The sequence below is a fragment of the Haematobia irritans genome, chromosome 3 (genome assembly GCF_050003625.1).
Source record: "Haematobia irritans isolate KBUSLIRL chromosome 3, ASM5000362v1, whole genome shotgun sequence".
Classification (NCBI taxonomy): Eukaryota; Metazoa; Arthropoda; class Insecta; order Diptera; family Muscidae; genus Haematobia; species Haematobia irritans.
In genome coordinates this window covers 32,703,556-32,720,776 of record NC_134399.1, presented here as the reverse complement: position 1 = coordinate 32,720,776, position 17,221 = coordinate 32,703,556, and the positions used below count along the sequence as shown (strand labels likewise).

At 30.1% G+C, this 17,221-nt stretch overlaps 1 protein-coding gene across 1 annotated transcript in view; it reads right to left on the bottom strand.

Annotated features, from left to right (window-relative positions):
* Nucleotides 1-16,451, bottom strand: part of sunn (sisters unbound) — a 36,285-nt gene extending 19,834 nt beyond the window's left edge. The window contains exons 1-8 of the mRNA XM_075299528.1: nucleotides 16,354-16,451; nucleotides 15,842-16,295; nucleotides 15,675-15,786; nucleotides 10,943-11,057; nucleotides 10,673-10,875; nucleotides 10,390-10,570; nucleotides 10,156-10,330; nucleotides 9,850-9,983 (exon numbers count right to left, since the gene is read on the bottom strand). Coding sequence (XP_075155643.1) covers nucleotides 9,850-9,983; nucleotides 10,156-10,330; nucleotides 10,390-10,570; nucleotides 10,673-10,875; nucleotides 10,943-11,057; nucleotides 15,675-15,786; nucleotides 15,842-16,295; nucleotides 16,354-16,395 — 1,416 coding nt within the window. The 5' untranslated portion in view covers nucleotides 16,396-16,451. The remainder of the gene's footprint in view (nucleotides 1-9,849; nucleotides 9,984-10,155; nucleotides 10,331-10,389; nucleotides 10,571-10,672; nucleotides 10,876-10,942; nucleotides 11,058-15,674; nucleotides 15,787-15,841; nucleotides 16,296-16,353) is intronic.
* Nucleotides 16,452-17,221: the final 770 nt, after the last annotated feature.

The following is a 17,221-nucleotide window of genomic DNA, read 5'->3' as shown; positions in this document are numbered from 1 at the left end:
TGAGCATGTTTCTCTTTGACACCATGTCTGAAATCCCACGTGATCTGTCAAATACTAATGCATGAAAATCCTAACCTCAAAAGAATCACCCTTTACATTAGAGGCCATTAATTTAATGTAAAGAATTTCGAGTGACTTTGATGAAACAAACAAAAGGGCCGGCTCAGATAGCACGTTGGCAGACCTTTAATTTAAAATTACAGCTTCCAAGGACATCGGGTGTATATGGAGATTTCTCAAGTAATTATCTCCATATACAAAATCTGGGCCGACGGGATTTATTTATGGATCTCAAATAACTTAAAATTTCTGACAAATCTAATGAACATTTTTGACTGGGAAAAAAATCGAAGATGACTTTATATGTAGGTGCTATATCACAAAATTGTCCGGTATGACCCGTCTTCGAACTCGACATGCCTGCAAAAAATTAGAACGTTAGGTTCTACTGCTATATTGCCTTAAAATTGTACCTTTATCAAGAGTATATAGGGTCAAAAATCGATATTTTAACATTAAAAAAAAATGGACAATACAATTGATCAATTCAGTCCATATTCTAGTAAAACCTGCTCTTGATATCACCGTGACATTTCACCCATATAAATACACTTTGAATGGCCAGAAATCCAGTTCTTCGTTTTTCGTTGTTCGAAAAACTAATTACTGGATGGAATCCAATTTATCGAACAATTTCTTTAGTTACAATGATATGAAGTATTTTTCAAATTTTGTTTGGCCGGAGTCGGAGTCGAGCAAATTTTCTACGACTCCGGCTCCGACTCCAGCAAAATCTTCAGACTCCGACTCCACAGCCCTGGATGTAACTTGGCATAAAGGGGATTTATTCTTGACTTACTAAATACATCTGGGAACACAAAGATACACGCTTCGCCTTTCGACTTAGGAAGTGCCGGCCACAAAATCACGACACCATATAGCATTTTTTCGCTACTGCTTTCTTTTAAGGGTTCCAAGCTTTTGTCGCCCTACTCTAATATTTCCATTAAAATCCAGCTTCCAGTCTAATATACCTTTGTGGTATGTATTTGGCACGCTCGCCAAAGGAAATTTCAATGGGCTTGTTCTGTCTTTGCAGGGTTTACTTCTAGACGATCACATTTCGCCCATTTTTATCTATGTCTGAGAATTATTTACTATTTGCTAACGTACGCCACAACATTTATCCTCTCTTGCTGTTTAAATCAATCTTCCAAAGGATAGGTGATAGAACTCATCTTTGGAGAATGCGCACGTTCATATTTATTAGAATTTTTCTTGCCCTTAAGGTGGCTAAAATTCGCCAACTTTTTTTTAAATTTCCCAGTATTCTTTGATCAATCGTTCAAAACAAATCGGTAGTATGCTAATGATTGCCCATTCAATGTATGGTGAAACCATAATATGTGATACAACCATAGAAGTCCGTACACACAAAAAAATTTTTTTCTGATTCAATCACCAAATTAATTGATCCAATTAATTTTTTAATTGAAATGTCTTCAATCACGAAAATGGTAGTATCAATCACAGTTTTAATTGGGCATAGAAAAAATTCTTGATTAAAAAATTAATTGATTTTTTCAGCAAATTTCAATTAATTTTTTAATTGATTCAATTAAAAATTTAATTGATGTTGATTGCAAAACTCAATTAATTTATTAATTAAAAAGGTAAATATTTTTAATTACTCTCTGAATTGGCTTAGAGTTTTTATTTGGATTAACAAATGATTGTTTGAAATACATTTTTAATTAAAAATTTTAAAAAAATCAGCACTTTTTTTAAACTGAATTAGTCTTCCGAATTTGATTAAAAAGTTAATTGTATCAATTAATTTTTTAATTAAAAAATTTAAAATTTTCAATCATTGACTTAATTAACTTAATGTTTCTATCATGATTAAAAAGTTAATTGTATCAATTAATTTATTAATTGAAAACATTTTCAACTTCAATTAACATTTTAATTGGAAATATTTTGGTGATATTTTTTTCTGTGTAGATGCAACAGAAAAAAATTAGCTAAATCAGAAACAAATTCTGCTGAAATATGAAATTTTTCGTTATTTGTTTATTTTACACCCAAAGAAATTTGTTAGTAGAAACAGTAGAAAAGTTTGCTGCAAAAGGAAAAGCAGTCACTGTTTGCCAACAAAATAATCATCTTTTTCTGCTATTTTTAGCCACCATGGTAATGGGGATGTAATAAGTTTGTCATTCCGTTTGTAACATATCGAAATATCGATTTCCCAGTATATAAAGTATATATATTCTTGATCACATTGAAATTCTAAGACGACATAACCTTCTGTCTGTTGTATTCACGCTAATACCTTCAATAATGGCGATATCGTCCTGAAATTTGGCACAAATTCGTTTTTTTTTTTGTTTGTTTGCAAGCAGGTCAAGTTCGAAGATGGGCTATATATCGGTCCACGTTTTTATATTGCCCCCATATAAACCGATCTCCCGATTTGGTGTATTGGACTTCTAGAATTCGTAGCTTTTATCCAATCTGCCTGAAATTGGAAATCTAGAGGTATTTAGGGACCATAAAAGGGTGTGCCGAAAATGTTGAGTTAAGAAATTTGATACATGTTTTAGTATGTTATAGCCTCCATACACACAAAAAAAAATTCTGATTCAATCACGAAATTAATTGATCCAATTAATTTTTTAATTGAAATGTCTCCAATCACGTAAATAATAGTATCAATCACAGTTTTAATTGGGCATAGAAAAAATTCTTGATTAAAAAAATAATTGATTTCATTAGCAAATTTCAATTAATTTTTTAATTGATTGAATTAAAAATTTAATTGATGTTGATTGCAAAACTCAATTAATTTTTTTGATTAAAATAGGTCAATATTTTCAATTACTTTCTGAACTGGCTTAGAGTTTTTATTTGGAATAACAAATGATTGTTTGAAATACATTTTTAATTATAAAATAAAAAAATGTTCATCACTTTTTTTACTGACTTAGTCTTTCGAATTTGATTAAAAAATTAATTGTGTCAATTAATTTTTTAATTGATAATTTTAAAATTTTCAATCATATACTTAATTAACTTAATGTTTCTACCTCGATTAAAAAGTTAATTGTATCAATTAATTTTTTAATTAAACATTTTAAAATGTTCAAGCATTTACTTAATTAACTTAATGTTTCTACCTTGATTAAAAAGTTAATTGGATCAATTAATTTATTAATTGAAAACATTTTCAACTTCAATTAAGTTTTGAATTGGAAATATTTTGGTGATATTTTTTCCTGTATATAGACCGATATCCCAATTTTACTTCTTGAGCTTCTAGAATCCGAAATTTTTATCCAATTTGCCTGATATTGGAAATCTAGAAATATTTTAGAACCACAATTACACACAAAATTTTTTTTTCTGATTCAATCAGGAAGTTAATTGATCCAATTAATTTTTTAATTGAAATGTCTTCAATCACAGAAATGATAGTATCAATTAAAAAATTAATTGGCAGTCAATTAAAAAATTAATTGATCCAATTAAAAAATTAATTGATACTATTAATTTGTGTGATTGATTTTTATTTCATTTAAAAAATTTGTTGATTCAATTAGATTTTTAATTGAACATTTTTTAAAACTCAATTAAGATTTTAATTGGAAAAATGTTCGTGGAATTTTTTTCTGTGTAGGTGTGCCGTAAATAGTACGCATCGGTCCATGTTTTGGTATGTTAGGTTAAAGTGGCAGCCCGATTAAATTTCAGGCTCACTTAGACTATTCAGTCCATTGTGATATGTTTTGGTATAGCCCCCATATAGAAACCGTATCCGGCTTATAGAAATCCGCCGGCTTAGAAACCGTAGTTTTTATCCAATTTGTCTGAAATTAGAAATCTAGAGGTATTTTAGGACCATAAAAAGGTGTGCCGAAAGTGGTGAGTATCGGTCTATTTTTCGGTATAGACCCCATATAGGCCGATATCCTGATTTTTTCTTCTTGGTCTTCTGGAAACCGTAGTTTTTATCCGATTTGCCTAAAATTGGAAATTTAGAAGTATTTAAGGACCACAATTATGTGCCAGTGTGCCAGTATTGGGGATTTTTCTCCAAAATCGGGAATATTTTTTCGTGGATGGGGACGAAATTTTTGAGTTGGGGACTTAGGGATTTGGTGGGAAATTTCCATAAATTTTGGATTTTTAGTAGGGAATTTTCGAAATATTCAGTATAATAAATCAGATTTAGAATTATGGTTTATGTGAAAATTTGTGCTTCTACTTAAAAAAGTACAGAGTTTAAGTACAAAAAAAGTACAGAGAAAAGTACAATGCTTAAAAAAGTACAGAGAATCTCAAAAATTTTAAAAATAAAACTTTCCTCCTTTTTATTTTACGTCATTTATTTGGTGGTCTAGAACTACTTTGCAATTTTTCTGTTTCCTAAGAAAATTTTTACTATTGTGAAATTATTCCTATTCCTCTACTTTTTTCAAAAATTTGCCAAAATGTATTGGGGTTTTTTGAGGGGAATATTAAATTAAACTGGAGATTTTTGGAGATGAAATCGTTCCATTTTGGGACACGAGCCTGGAAAATATTGGCAACACTGATTAGGAGTGATGAATACGGTGTGTATCGGTCCATGTATATACCGATCTCACGATTTAACTCCTTGGGCTTCAATAAACCGTAGTGTTTACCCTATTTGCCTGAAATTGTAAATAGACTGGTATTTTATACCCTCATCTAGGAGGGCATAATTGATTTTCAACGTTCGAATTATGCTTCTGTGGAGCCTATTCGTAGGAAGTGCATTAATTTTAATTCAATCTATCATCTAGTTGACACTAACTTAAGTATTGATATGGTGAAGTCCAGAATTTTAGCATATTTTGATAACTAATACATTTGTTTTATTGAATAACCTAATATTTGGTCTTGTGTTGTAATATATCCGGCTGATGAGTCCTTCTCTGTAGCTGGTTAAATCCCTCTGCCACCACCCCGACATGGTCCGGCTCATAGTGTGTATGCTGTCCCTACATCATGGGGACGAGGCCCTCACGGTCGGAAGGGGCGGGAATGTGGGCGATGGGACCTTTCGATTAAAAAAGCCTGTATTGGATTTGCTTTTTTTCGGTCCATTTGGTAAGGCCTACATACAGAGCGATTTAACTTCTTGAGGGTATAGCATACTCACTGATCATGAAAATTGCTTGAAACTGAAAATAAAATTTCCAGATTTTACTTCTCGTAATAATTTAAATAATGGAGGTAAAAATCTGTTAGGGGTATTTCATAATTTTCTTGCACACTTACACGAGATGTTTATCAATCCTCTTAAACTGAAATATAATTGGTTCTTATAAATCCAGAATCTGATCTATTCTTCATAGGTAGAATCTTTAAATTGATCTTCGGGAAACGTACTGGTTGAACTGATCTGCTTGGGAGAATATCCGTCATCAAACCCCATCTTTTATATATGATCAAGTAACCCGCTACGGCGAAAAGTTTTCAAAGGAAACTTTTACATTTGATTCATGGTGGTGAATGGACTGAATAGCCTAAGTGAGCCTGAAATATCGGGCTGCCACCTAACCTAACCATGGTGGTGTGTATTTAAGATTCGGCCCGATTCGGCCGAACTTCCTGATGTATATACTTGTTTAAGCTCAATTTGGCTGAACACAACAATTAAAACTATATTTTTTGAATATTTCCAAATTGAGGCATAACCAGGGTTGTGGAGTCGAGCCAATTTTGCTCGACTCCGACTCCGACTCCAGCATTTTTCATCAGCTCGACTCCGACTCCGGGTAATATAACTAAATCTTATTTTAGTACCACTAATTTGTAGTTCTATTGTGGGGGTATATATGGGGTATATATATGGATCGATATAAAGTATCGTATTTATTTATGTGTGCAAGAAAGGTCTTAATTTCGCATTTATACCAATTAAACTCTTTATTTCAAATTTAGGGCAATGTTTAATAAATAAAATAATGATATAAATACCCATCATAATATGAGAAGATACCGACAGTATATGTATTTGTGGACGAAAATTATTATAAAGGGTTATATTCCCATATGCATGAATTTGAATCTGAATCGATTTAGACAAAATTGTATATACTTCTAGAAAATCTCTGTACCTAAAATTTAAATCTAACGTTATGGGACGTAACACAATTATAGCAAAAAATAAAAATGCAAAGAAAGTCTAAAGTCGGGCGGGCCGATTGTAACATACTTTGTATTTAGATCTATCTACATTTTGATAAAATCTGAAATCAGACTTCTACAAAATCTCGTGCAATATTTGGGAAACATTCATAATTTTTTATATAGCAAAATTTGAGTCACTTTTACCAGTTTTCGACTTAGCAGTGAGTATCAGTAAGAAAAAAATTTGAGAAAATTTGCTATATAAATAAAATTTTGACAAATTGTTTTATAGAAATAAAATTTTGAAAAAAAATATAAATAGAAATTTTGGAAAAATTTTTGTGTAGTAAATAAAAGTTTGCAAAATTTTCTATAGAAACAAAATTTGAACTAAATTCTCTATATAAATAAATGTTTGAGAAAATTTTCTATATAAATAAATTTTTACCAAATTTTCTATAAAAAAAAACTATAGTAAACAAATTTTGACAAAATTTTCTATAGAAATAAAATTTTGAAAAAAATATCAATAGAAATTTTTGGAAAATTTTTTGTGTAGTAAATAAAATTTTGCAAAATTTTCTAAAGAAATAAAATGCTGCAAAATTTTCTATAGAAAGAAAATTTAGACTAAATTTTCTATAAAACAAAAATGTTGACTAAATTTCCTATCGACATAAAATGTTGTATAAATTTTGTATAAAAAAAATCTAAAATAACAAAATTTTGGCACAATTTTCTATAGAAAAAAATTTGAAAAAATTATTAATAGAAATTTTGGAAAATTTTTTGTGTAAATAAAATTTTGCACAATTTTCTATAGAAGCAAAATTTTGGCTAAATTTTCTATAGAAATAAATTTTTGACAAAATTTTCTACATAAAAATATTTTTATACCCACCACCATAGAATGGTGACAGGGGTATAAGATTGTCATGTCGAAGATGAGCTAGATCGGTCCAGGTTTTGATATAGCTCCCATATGAACCGATCGCCCGATTTGGGGTCTTGGGCTTATAAAAACCGTAGTTTTTATCCAATTTGTCAGAAATTGGAAACCTAGAGATATTCTAGGGCTATAAGGAGGAGTGCTGAAAATGGTGATTATCGGACCCGATTTCCCGATTTTATTTCTTGAGCTTCTAGAATCCGTAGTTTTTATCTAATTTGTCTGTAATTGGAAATCTAGAGGTATTATAGGACCATTACAAGGCGTGCCGAAGATGGTCATTATCGGACGAAGTTTTGATATAGCCCCCTTTTAGACCGATGTTACGAGTTTACTTCTTGGACTTCTACAATCCGTAGTTTTTATCCAATTTGCCTGAAATTGGAAATCTGGAGGTATTCTAGGACCATTAAGAGGTATGCCGAATATATTGTGTATCGGTCCAGTTTTTGATATAGTCCCCTTATAAACCGGCCCTCCGTTTTGGGGTCTATATTCTAGAACTACAATAGATGTGCTGAATACTGTACGTATCCTTCCATGTTTTTGGCGTAGCCCCATTAGTCCGATTGGACCAAAATAGACCCAAAAAATTATTGAAGTTGGTCCGATGGTCAGACCAAATGGAATTTTTCTGCAGAAATAACATTTGGACAAAAATTTCTATAGAAATAAAATTTTAACAAAATTTTCATAGAAATAAAATTTTAACAAATTTTTCATAGAAATAAAATTATAACAAAATTTTGTATAGAAATAAGCTTCTTAAAAAATTTTGGGATACAATATTATGCAAAAATTTTGTACAAATTTTAAGAAAAAATAAAATTTTGCGATAACTTTCTATAGAAAAAGATTTCTGCTAAATATGTAATAGAAATAAAATTTTGGCTAAATTTTTTACAGAAATTAAATTTTGGCTAAATTTTCAATAGATCTATTGAAAATTTAGCCAAAATTTAATTTCTATAGAAAATGTAGCCAAAGTTTAATTCGAATTAAACTTTGGCTACATTTTCTATAGAAATTAAATTTTGGCTAAATTGAAATTTTGGCTAAAATGAAATCTATTGAAATAAAATTTGGACCAAATTTTCTATAGAAATAGAATGAGGTCGAAATTTTATATAGAAATAAAATTTTGAAAAAAATTTCTTTCGAAGAAAAATTTTAGAAAAATTGTAACTTTTAAATTATATTAATTTAAATTAGAAAACTGGTCCCCTGGTACGAATTTTGGAAAAATTTGGTCCAAAATAAAAATTCGTTGTTGCAACGCTGGTAAGGCCTCCATATAGACCGATTTCAGATATTGAGGGTACATAAGGTGCATTTACCATAAATGTAAATTTTCCAGATATTACTTCTCGTAATCATAAAACAGTTGATGTACTATAGATTTTAGGGCGTTTTCGATTCGCAAAAAATATGTTGCCTTGGTGTTACACTACTTTTTCCCTAATTGACATTTCGCCCAAATGATAGTGTAATTCTAAAGTTATTGTTAATTTATAATATTGTGAGGTATGAAGGATCCAAAATCTATGACAGTGTCCTTGATATGTTGCAATCAATTTCGAGAATGTTGCACCTTTTTTCCCAATCGAAATCGCCATTAGATTTCAAATCGAGGTATTTTTTCTTAATTTTCTTGCACATTTACAGGATATGTTTATGATTCCTTTAAAACTTAAACAAAAATAGTTCTTATAAATCCGGAATCTGATAGGTAAAATCTTTGCATTTATTTTCGGGATGCGAACTGGTTAAACTGATCTGTCATCAAACCCCCATGAAATTTTCTAAGGAAATTAGTATATTTGATTCATGGTGGTGGGTATTTATGATTCGGCCCGGACGAACTTACTGCTGTATATACTTGTTTTATTTTTTATTTTCTATAGAAATAAATGTTGACTTAATTTTCTATAGAAAAAATATTTCTATAGTAATAATATTTCGAATAATTTTTTTATAGAAATTAAATTTTGACAAAACATTCCATATAAATACAATAGTGACAACATTTTCTATAAAAAACAGCTTTGACAATTTTTTCTGTCATATGTGTGTAGGTATATAGCCTTAAAATAAAATTAAAAACAATAAATTCGAATTATTGTTCGAATTATTTCAAATAAATTGACATGGGGATTAAAAGGGATCGATCCAGCCCATTTGCTAGTCTAACATTCTAGGAAACATAAAATGATAGCCGTAATTGGAAGTTGATTTTCATTTCCAATCATGGTGTACATTGATCGAATGCATAACGCATTGGAAACTAATTTGCGTAAAAACTTTTTTAGTTACAAAAATGTGAAGTGTTTAAAAAAATTTGGTTTAGCCGGAGTCGGAGTCGAGCAAAATTTTTACAACTCCGACTCCGACTCCAGCCAAATCTTCAGACTCCGACTCCACAGCCCTGGGCATAATAACAAACAAAGTTTTCGCTGATCGTATTTAGGAGCTTGTATGGATATTAATATACCAAAAACTACTTTTGGTTCTTAAATATGCTTTGGGGAAATTTTTATAACCTAAATATTTTGTTGTTCTTTAGACACTGAAATAGAAACATATACCAGCTGTTTTTGCAGACTTTTTTCTATGAGTACATGACAACGGATTTTTGTTGATGATCACATTTATGTTTGAAGCTTAAAAATTCCTCATTTTAAATAAATGGCTAACTAAATACTTTTTTCTAATTTTTCTGATAATTTTTGAAGACTTACCTGCCTTTGTAACGTTTCCATGGACACATATTTGAATATACTCAGTAATATTCCTATGCATTGTTGACTTGGCATATTTTCAAGCATTTCTGGTAAAAATTGAAGTACCGGTTCAATCTCATTCAGTGGAGATTCTAAAACGACAAAGAAAAAATATTTAATAGGTATCGATATAGGCTTTTAGCCATCTAAAAAAAAATCTAAGCTTTTTTTCTTGGGGCCTACAACTCTGCTGTCTAAATTTTGTAGTTAATTAATTTATGCTTAATCAAATTCCCTTAATATATTCAAACAATTTTTGCTTACCATTTAATTCAACAAAAATTCCAACAACTGTTACTGCCACATGAGAAACCAAACAACGGAATTCTTCTGTGAGTTGATTATTTGAAATGATTTCCATTAAATTATAGACATTACTCATGTAAGAAAATTGTTTAAAAAACGGATATATATAATTCCCGAGTAGGTTTCTAGAAGGCTGAAAAATGAATAAAAGTGAAAGGGATTTTAATTTTTCAAAAAACTATCATACCATACCACATGATCGAAATAAAACTCTAGTATATGCATTAGGATATTTTTGTCATCCAATATACGTTTACTTATTGCCAAATACACTTTGCAAGCCAATGTAGATATATTCGTTTTTGAAGACAGAACTAAATTCAATATAGCTTCTACAAAATCTCGTGAAAAACAATCTATTGCCAAGAGTTTGCTGGAAAGAAAACGAAACCAAAGTTAAAACCATTCTCAAGTAAAGGAAATAAAAATAACCTCTCCTAAGTGAAAACCACCTCTGAGAGGTTTCTCTGCATACCTTTGTAACATATATAAAAATTCCAAAATTTCCATTTGTTGTTTGACTATCTCTTTATTTTGAGTAGTTACTAACATTGTAAAGTAGACATTTTGCAATTTTCTATTTATAAGAATATCCGTTAATATAGTCAAACGAGTTTCATCATATTCTTCCAGCATTTCTTTTAGGCTTTGCAACAGTTTTGATTTCGAAGAAAAATACTGTAAATATTGTCATGATTAGTCTTAATCTTGGAGAAAGAATGATGATTTATAGAGTAGTATTTACCTGTATACTAAAGACTTGATAAAAGAAATCCATGGTTTCATTCTTAAATAGCTCAATATCCTGAGAAATGAGGTCCAGAAGACATGTAAAGATTTTATCGCATGATTGTTTATAGCTACATAATAATATAATAAATTTTATAAATAAAAATATAAGCTTTTCGTTGTCATAAAAATGGGAAAAAACCATTTAAATTATCACACAAAAAGTAATTAAATATTTTGACGTTGGTTATTGCTCAATGAGGTTCTAAATTCAAGCAACTAATATTGGTTTTCTGTGTAGAAGTAAAAACGGGACCTAAGATCGTCTTAGGTTGTCCATTTGATTAATAGCAAAAATTTAATCTTGAAGAAAAAACGAAAATGAGTAGACATGGAAAATTAGATGTTAGTAGAATTCTACATAAATGGTAGTTTGGTAATGTTTTTAATGTTTTGGAAGATTTTGCAAAATATTCATCTACAACTAAAGGCTACTTCATACATTTTCAATAAAAATAAAATGTTGGCAAAATTTTCTATAGAAATAAAATTTTGACAAAATTTTCTATGGAAATAAAATGATGACAAAATTTTCTATAAAAATAAAATGAAATAAAAATTTTCTATAGAAATAAAATTTTGACAACATTTTCTATAGAAATAAAATTTGTACAATATATTCTATAGAAATAAAATTTTGACAAAATTTTCTATAGAAATAAAATTTTGACAAAATTTTCTATAGAAATAAAATTTTGACAAAATTTTCTATAGAAATAAAATTTTGACAACATTTTCTATAGAAATAGAATTTTGACATAATTTTCTATAGAAATAAAATTTTGACAAAATTTTCTATAGAAATAAAATTTTGACAAAATTTCCTATAGAAATTAAATTTTGACAAAATTTTCTATAGAAATAAAATTTTGATAAAATTTTCTATAGAAATAAAATTTTGATAAAATTTTCTATAGAAATAAAATTTTTACAAAATTTTCTATTGAAATAAAATTTTTACAAAATTTTCTGTAGAAATAAAATGATGACAAATTTTTCTATAAAAATAAAATGAAATAAAAATTTTCTATAGAAATACAATTTTGACAACATTTTCTATAGAAATAAAATTTTGACAATATATTCTATAGAAATAAAATTTTGACAAAATCTTCTATAGAAATAAAATTTTGACAAAATTTTCTATAGAAATAAAATTTTGACATAATTTTCTATAGCAATAAAATTTTGACATAATTTTCTATAGAAATAAAATTTTGACAAAATGTTCTATAGAAATAAAATTTTGACATAATTTTCTATAGAAATAAAATTTTGACAAAATTTTCGATAGAAATACAATGTTGACAAAATTTTCTATAAAAACAAGTAAGGAAAGTTTAAAGTCGGGAGGGGCCGACTATAACAGGTTGGCTGATAAGTCCCCGGTCTGACACATAGATGGGGTCGCATGTATTAAAGGCATATTATTTTTATATAGTACCAACCTTCAAATGATTCGTGTCAAAATTTGACGTCTCTAAGTCAATTAGTTTGTGAGATAGAGCGTCTTTTGTGAAGCAACTTTTGTTATTGTGAAAAAAAATGGGAAAAGGAATTTCGTGTTTTGATAAAATAATGTTTTCTGAAGGGGAAAATACGGTGGAAGCAAAAACTTGGCTTGATAATGAGTTTCCGGAATCTGCCCCAGGGAAATCAACAATAATTGATTGGTATGCAAAATTCAAGCATGGTGAAATGAGCACGGAGGACGGTGAACGCAGTGGACGTCCGAAAGAGGAGGTTACCGACGCAAACATCACAAAAATCCACAAAATGATTTTGAATGACCGTAAAATGAAGTTGATCGAGATAGCAGGGGCCTTAAAGATATCAAAGGAACGTGTTGGTCATATCATTCATCAATATTTGGATATGCGGAAGCTCTGTGCAAAATGGGTGCCGCGCGAGCTCTCATTTGACCAAAAACAACAACGTGTTCAGCGGTGTTTGCAGCTGTTAACTCGTAATACACCCGAGTTTTCCGTCGATATGTGACAATGGATGAAACATGGCTCCATCACTACACTCCTGAGTCCAATCAACAGTCGGCTGAGAGGACAGCGACCGGTGAACCGTCTCCGAAGCGTGGAAAGACTCAAAAGTCCGCTGGCAAAGTAATGGCCTCTGTTTTTTGGGATGCGCATGGAATAATTTTTATCGATTATCTTGAGAAGGGAAAAACCATCAATAGTGACTATTATATGGCATTATTGGAGCGTTTGAAGGTCGAAATCGCGGCAAAACGGACCCATATGAAGAAGAAGAAAGTGTTGTTCCACCAAGATAACGCACCATGCCACAAGTCATTGAGAACGATGGCAAAAATTCATGAATTGCACAGAAAAAAATATCACCAACATTTTCCAATTAAAAAGTTAATTGAAGTTGAAAATTTTTTCAATTAATAAATTAATTGATACAATTAACTTTTTAATCATGATAGAAACATTAAGTTAATTAAGTCAATGATTGAAAATTTTTAAATTTTTAATTAAAAAATTAATTAATACAATTAACTTTTTAATCAAATTGGGAAGACTAATTCTGTTAACCCTTTCACTACCGAAATAAACCTAATGTTAAAAACTTTAATTTTTCTTCTGTTTTTACTTGTACTACCAGCATGTAGAACAAAAATTGCCATTTTGAAAACCTACTTCAAATACTTCAAGAGCTATATGAGCTTGTTTTGAAAATTTGATTCTTGAATTGTGACCAAGTGCCCTTACGAAAATAAGCGCTATTTGGCCTATAATGTCCTTCAAAGTGTGAACAAAAATACAAAAAAGAACCCGAAAAAGTGTCAGCTATAGTTTTCGTATGAATGTCCATTTACTAGAAACATACAGTAGAAAAATTGTCTCAAATTTTCGTATTTTTCCTTTATTTCTAAAGAAGTTTACAAAAATGTATTTTGGACCTCACCAATATAGAAAATATTTATAGGTTATTTAGATTAAAGCCTCTACTTTAAAATAACATCGAGAAATAAATCAAAACTAAGTGGAAAAATAGAAATTGGTGTCTTTTTCGAATGTCCTTCAAAGCGGACATCGGTAGTGAAAGGGTTAAAAAAAGTTCTGATTTTTTTTTAAATTTTTAATTAAAAATGTCTTTCAAACAATCATTTGTTAATTCAAATAAAAACTCTAAGCCAATTCAGAAAGTAATGAAAAATAGTTACCTTTTTTAATTAATAAATTAATTGAGTTTTGCAATCAACATCAATTAAATCTTTAATTGAATCAATTAAAAAATTAATTGAAATTTGCTGAAAAAATCAATTAATTTTTTAATCAAGAATTTTTTCTATGTCCAATTAAAACTGTGATGGATACTATCATTTTCGTGATTGTAGACATTTCAATTAAAAAATTAATTGGATCAATTAATTTGGTGATTGAATCAGAAAAAAATTTTTTGTGTGTGGGCTTCGAATTGCTTCCCCACCCACCGTATTCTCCAGATCCGGCCCCCAGCGACTTTTTCTTGTTCTCAGACCTCAAAATGATGCTCGCAGGGAAAACACATACTTGTGCCGAATTTGAAGTCGATTGGACTAAAACTGCAAAAATGTGTTCACGGACTGACGGACATGGCTATATCGACTCGGGAGCCCACCCTGAGCATTTTTGCCAAAGACACCATGTGTCTATCTCGTCTCTGGGTGTTGCAAACATATGCACTAACTAATAATACCCTGTTCCACAGTGTGGCGCAGGGTATAATAAAATGTTGACAAAATTTTCTATAGAAATAAAATGTTGACAAAATTGTCTATAGATATAAAATGTTGACAAAATTTTATTCAGAAATAAAATGTTGACAAAATTTTCTGTAGAAATAAACCATCTGCAGTCTATAGGGCTTTGCCAAATAAATTTGACAAACATTCTTTTCCTCTGTTGGTTAGGCTACTCTTGTAGTTTAGTCATTGCAATGGTTTTAAAGCTGAGATCAAAACAACAAATATGAAATAAAATTTTGACAAAATCTTCTATAGAAATAAAAATTTGACAAAATTTTCGATAGAAATAAAATTTTCACAAAATTTTCTAGAAAAATAAAATTTTGACAAAATTTTCTATAGAAATAAAATTTTGACAAATTTTCCAGAGGAAAAAAATTTTGACAAAATTTTCTATAGAAATAAAATTTAAAAAAAAAAATTTCTATAGAAAAAAAATTGTGACAAAATTTTCGATAGAAATATTTCTATATATACTGTTATATCTATTAATAGATTTATTAAAAAAACATACTTTTATAATTGTTATTATACATATCAACTATTGATAACTTGTTTGTATATAGTTTATCGGCCCATTGGGCTTATTATATTACTGTGTGAAATAAATGAAATGAAATAAAATTTTGACAAAATTTTCTATAGAAATCAAAATTTGAAAAATAAGATTGTTTGTTTGGTAGTTTTGTGGTAACATTTTTGCCAAGTTTTAAGAATTGTGTTGATGAGAATTTCATGTTGATTTGAGAAAGGAAAGACAGGTAAAATAATTCCGGCGTTCCTCATGCAAATATAGAACGAAAAGAGGCTTACGGCGATTATTTTTTACTAAAACAACGATAGAAAAATGGATCCTATACCCAGCGTAGGTATGGTTGCAGTTCTCTATTTCATTCATGAACTTCTCTCCTAGCAAACAGCTTGCAAAAAAACCTACCTTAATCCCTGTTGTGCACTTATGTATAAACGACTACAAATTGCATCTAGAACCGGAAATACAGCGCGATATTCTTTGCGGAGACAATGGAGACCTTGAAGCAAGCAAATATCTGTAAAAAAACATGATTTCAATATCTTACTTTCCAAGTTTAAAAACATACACACTTATTCTAGCCAAGGGTTCCTCAAACATTCGAGCTGTACCCCAAGTGTTCTCCTTGAGCAAATGTTTATATACAGTACACCAAACTGCTATTAAATGCATCAGTAATTCTACAGGCGAGCATATATTTTCAATATCTTCATCTTCGGAATTCAAATTCTCAACAAAGACTTTGTTCTGTTCATGCATTTCATGACACAATGCCACCAAAAAGTTTTCAACTCTTTCGAACTCGAATTTGTTACAATGAAAGCTATAGATCTGCAATTGTTCCATGGGCCATTGAAAATTAACAGTGCCATTATTTGCATCGAACACTTGTTGAGGTGTTATAAGCCCTTCAATACCAATGAAGCGTAGGGTGTCGTTGACAAAACTAGAAGCCAAATCTAAAGATATTTCCCCATTATCAAGTGGCGCCAACACAATTTGTTGAGCTAAATCTTTTGCAACAATCTGCAATGGAATAATTAGAAGCAGTAGGTACAATAGGGATTTCCACATATGGACTCACCTTTGGTTCTATACCAGCTTTTAATGTGGATATATAAGACATATTGCTCGAAAATTGTACCCACAAAAAGTAATTTATAATGTTTTCAATTTTTGTAACGAATTATAACAATGTTGCCAATTAGAATACGAAATCGCGTTAGAGTGGCGTCGATAATTATCGATATCTTTACAGGGTGACATTGAAACACGATGAATGAGTTTTTATATGAATCACTCTGTTGTTTGACAGCTGTGCTAAGCGGACCTTAGACGGTCGGATAAACACTACGGCAGAGGTTCGCCTATTTGTTGTATGTTCGCTCAAGTTTTACCCTCACACTGCACGAACAATTATGAAAACAACATGAAGAAATAAGAAGAAGCATAAACTCAAACAATAAAGATGGACGAAAAGTTAGGTGTAAAGCCATTTTTTAGTAAAAATGGAAGAAACAATAAAAATTCCAAGCTGAATTAGCGATCCGTCATTAATTTCATTGCAGAAATGCTTGTTTTAATTATGAAAATAAATTTGTTTTTGATAATGTTTGGCTAACATCTCCTTACACGTGAAGATTTGTGCCTCCCAACCGGAAAAAAATCAAAGTTGTTTTGATTTTATGCCAACACGTCCCTGCAACTCGCGAACATGGCCTTATACTAGCGGATTTGTCGCCGCAACGTGTTGTGTCGCAGGGTTTATCCGACCGTATAAGGTGCCCTTTAAGCGGACATTACATGGTCGGATAAACACTACGACAGAGGTTCGCCTATTTGTTGTTTGTTCGTTCAAGTTTTGCCCTTACACTGCACGAACAAATATGAATTTCAAAATACTTCTCGCCTAGTTTTCCATTGAATGGAAGTGGAATTTTTCTAAGTTTTTG